The sequence below is a fragment of the Cariama cristata genome, unplaced genomic scaffold (assembly GCF_000690535.1).
Source record: "Cariama cristata isolate BGI_N322 unplaced genomic scaffold, ASM69053v1 scaffold22770, whole genome shotgun sequence".
NCBI classification, from domain to species: Eukaryota; Metazoa; Chordata; class Aves; order Cariamiformes; family Cariamidae; genus Cariama; species Cariama cristata.
Window position 1 is genome coordinate 10,386 of NW_009593283.1, and position 3,833 is coordinate 14,218.

The window sequence follows — 3,833 nt, forward strand, 5'->3', positions numbered from 1 at the left end:
TTGCTCGACAATTTTCAGTCATAAATTATTGTTATTTGTGTTGTGATAGTGACTAAGAGTCTGCCAAGGGCCAAGACAGCATGCTGCGTAGTAAAAGAAGAGGAGCACATTCCCCATCCCCAAAGTCACCAATCTAAGTCAAGAGAAGTCAAGAGCTGGGTGCAGTTCAATGGGCAGTTCTGTCACTGGAAATTTTAATTGAAATCAGGATCCTCCTCTATATCTGCTTGGTCCTCACCCCATAGATGATGGGGTTGAGCAAGGCAGGCGCCAGGATGTAGATGTTCCCCATGATGATATGAACCAGTGGAGCCAGGTCCTTCCCAAACCTGTGCACCACGGACAGCCCAATCAGGGGCACGTAGAAGGCCAGGACCACGCAGACGTGGGCAATACAGGTGCTGAACACCTGGAGCCTCTCCTTCCATGATGCCAGCTGCATCTATGTGTTCATAGTATAGTTTGTCAATTTGGACGTCGCCTATCCCTGTGCTCTCAGCTAGGGCACAAAGTATGTTATGGCAACAACAGGGAAATTTCAAGATGATAAATATATTCACAAAATGCCATCTGGGAATAGTTTCTTCCCTTCCACAGTCCTGACAAAGACCCAGACTGACAAGCAAAGCAGTCAGAGCCTTTCTCAGGGTATTTTGCATCATCTGAGCTGTAGAAAGTGTTGGAGAGACTGCTCTAACCCCCAGAAAACGCTGGGAATTTCTGCTTGGCTTCAGCTTTGCTCACTCTGAGCTGAGCTACATCATGTCTGAAAGGTAACACAGCCCCCGAGGAATGACCATGCTCATCTGACACTCACAGCTCGTTAAGCTGCAGCAATTCAGCATCTGAACTCAGGCTCCTGGTGTTTGGAGGTGGTTTTGGGTAAGTCTGGGATGAATCCTGACAACCACAAAAAGCGCAGTGCTGCAGATGGCAGAGGGAACCTCCGATAAAACCAGACTGCAGGAGCACAGAGAGGTCACGCGTCGATGATGGAGGGGGTCCTGGAGACCAAAACCCAACAGCTTCCCAAGGTACCCACAGACCTGACCTCCCCACCGCAGAACAGTGTCCTGGCCAGTCTTGGTGCTGCCGACACGGGACAAGCCACAGGCTGCCCTGCTTTATAGGACACCCTCATCTGTCCCCCGGGGCACATCACCATGCCAGAAGAACTCAACCGCTCCACCTGATTTTGTCTGTGCTTGCAGCTCAGCACCGTGAAATGGTTCTTGGTCTTGTCCCCACCGTACCAAAATATTCACCTCCTGGACAAGCTCCTTGAGTCCCAGGAGAGAAAAGAAGCTGAGCTGCCCGGCTCGAAAGGTCGTGATCAGTGGCACAAGGTCTGGCTGGAAGCCAGTCACTGGTGTGACTAGTGAGTCAGTACTGGGGCCAGTACTGTTTAACCACCTCATTAGTGACCCAGACGATGTGGCAGCGTGCACCCTCGGCAAGACTGTGAATGATATAAAACTGGGGGGGGGGGGCTGGTCATGCACCTTAATTCTCCTCCAGCACCCTGCTATTTACTTTTCAGGAGGAGGTTGGTCTGCTTTAGGCAGTCTTCAGCAGTCCCTCTTCCAAGACACTCCCAATCTCCTTTTGAACTCACGTAAATAATTTGGATCCACAGCATCATTCAGCAAGGAGTTCCTTTGATCCTCTGATCCGCAGCCGGGACACGGACACGATCAGACCGCGCCATGATCTTGTCCTTCCTCACCACCATCCCGAGAGTGTCACAGCTTTCTGCGAGGATGTTGACCGAAGGGTAAGGAAACACACACAGCCCCGGTCTGTACCCCAGCAAGGGTGGGGAACGGGCAGCGGGAGGCTCCCCACAGCCGTGGCCAAGGGCCCCTCCGCACCACCCACCGCCTCTGTGCCCCACCACCCACCGCCTCTGTGTGAAACTCATCACAGAATAAAAAAACTCTCAGAATAAAGTTTCTGATTGGTTGTCTATTGGTTGGTTCTTTTGGTTTGTGCTCTTTTGGGGGAACCTTTTGGAGATTTTCCTGTTGTCCTTGTTTCCTCGTATTTAGCCTATCTAGCTATCTAAATGCAATATACACACAGATACATATATACATATATAAAGTGTAGCTATGTATAAATGGGGGAGCTGCACGGAGGCACCTTGGGGGGGTGGAAGGTACTGGAGCTGGGTCTCTTCATTTTCCGGAATGTAAAAGTTTCACAGAGCAGGGCAAAACTAGGGAATTTTCTGAACACATTTTTTTTGCCAATTTTTTTCTTTTTTTAACAGCCAGTGCCCCAAACCTGCCCCCACTCCTCTTGTTGCACTCTGCCACTTTTTTTCAGAGAAGGCAGGAAAACCTGCTTGTACGCAGTCCCGTGGTGCTCACATCCCCTAAAGAGCAAAGAAATGGGCTGTGACTCCCTGAGTGAGGCCCGTGGGGTTTGCCCTGGCTGGGTTAAATACGGCTTCCCAGCCTCTGCCTGCAGCGGGGCACAGCCAGGGCTGCGCCGGTCCCCAGCCCGCGTCCTCTGCCGTGACCTGGGGTAAGTACCGGGTGGGCTGCCTGGAGATGACAGAATAGAGATGCTCTTCCTCTGCAAGGACAATTGGTTTGAGGGCTTGCATCAAAACAGGAATTTACAAAAGTGTCTGGCAGAAACAACAAACCAGCATATTAGAAAAGCGCTAGGAGCAAATTGCTTTACTAAATATCACTTTTGTTCTCATATATACAGAGGGGCTTGATACAAAAAGCCACCCCAAAAATCGACCTTGGTCAATGATAAAAAATGTCCCCCATTCTCTAAAGTGCTACATGAATGGGACGTGTAAGTTTGTTTCTACAATGCCTTTGCTGCCCACGGGAGCAAAGTGGGGTCTTCAGCTCCTCGGCTTTAGGTTCTTTACGACTTCAGTTATGTCTTTGGCTGTCCCAGTTCTCCCTCTCCCACACTGCTCGGTTCAGTTTCAGAGAGGTTTTTTCCTCCATCCCAGGGGCAGTCAGCTCTGACTTCTGTCCCGACGTGACTCTTCCCCTTGATCAGGGAAGCGGGTGCTCGACGGCTCCGGAGGAGCTGCACCACGGGCTGCTGGAGGAGAGCGGAGCTGTTTGCAGGGCTGACCCTTTGGCCATGTGAAATCTTGATTATTTATTTTTTTTTCCTGATAGCAGATGAGGTCTCAGAGTGTGCATGCACACTCTGGGAAAAATTTGAATCAGTTTGTGCTCCTCAGTTATGCAAAACATACTCATCTCCAGCTGAAGAGACACGCATGTTTTCCCTGATCAGCCGTGGCAAGAGCTGGGGATGTGCTGCTGTGACCGCCAGCTGTTGAGCTGGTGCTTTTAAGGTGCACTAAATCTAACTGCATTTGCAGAGAAGCCTGTTTGGAATATTTCTCTGGAAATCTCCCCCGCCTGCCCCAGCCTCCCGTTGCTGAGCATCGCGGCTGATGGCTCGGGCTCTCGGGACAGTGAAGCTGCCCAGGAAAGCAGGCGGCTTCCAGAGTGCTTAAATGGAGACCTGGTGTTTGCTGTTGGGTTTTCTAATGGCCTCAGGCAGACGAAACACCACTTCAGGTTCTCGGTCTTATTTGAGCCTCTAAATTTCTTCCTTTCCATTTAACCTTTTTGGCAGCTGTAAAGCACAAATCCATTTTCCTTCCATCAGGGTTAGCGCGGTTAATTGACTTGCAGGTTCAGCTGATAAAGCTCCCTAAAACATCATACATTTTGCCATACTTAAACACAAAGGGAAGAAATCAATAGAGAGTCACATATAATGGGGCTACTTCTCATCTCAGAGTGAGATGTTATCTCTTGTGGTCTGACCACATTCGGTTCAGC

General features: G+C 50.1%; 1 protein-coding gene across 1 annotated transcript in view; it reads left to right on the top strand.

The window, feature by feature from the left end:
- The first annotated feature begins 989 nt into the window (after positions 1 to 989).
- The window catches only part of LOC104169049 (putative olfactory receptor 51H1), a 4,395-nt gene continuing 1,551 nt past the window's right edge, over positions 990 to 3,833 (top strand). The window contains exons 1-3 of the mRNA XM_009709858.1: positions 990 to 1,034; positions 1,212 to 1,378; positions 1,678 to 1,774. Coding sequence (XP_009708160.1) covers positions 990 to 1,034; positions 1,212 to 1,378; positions 1,678 to 1,774 — 309 coding nt within the window. The remainder of the gene's footprint in view (positions 1,035 to 1,211; positions 1,379 to 1,677; positions 1,775 to 3,833) is intronic.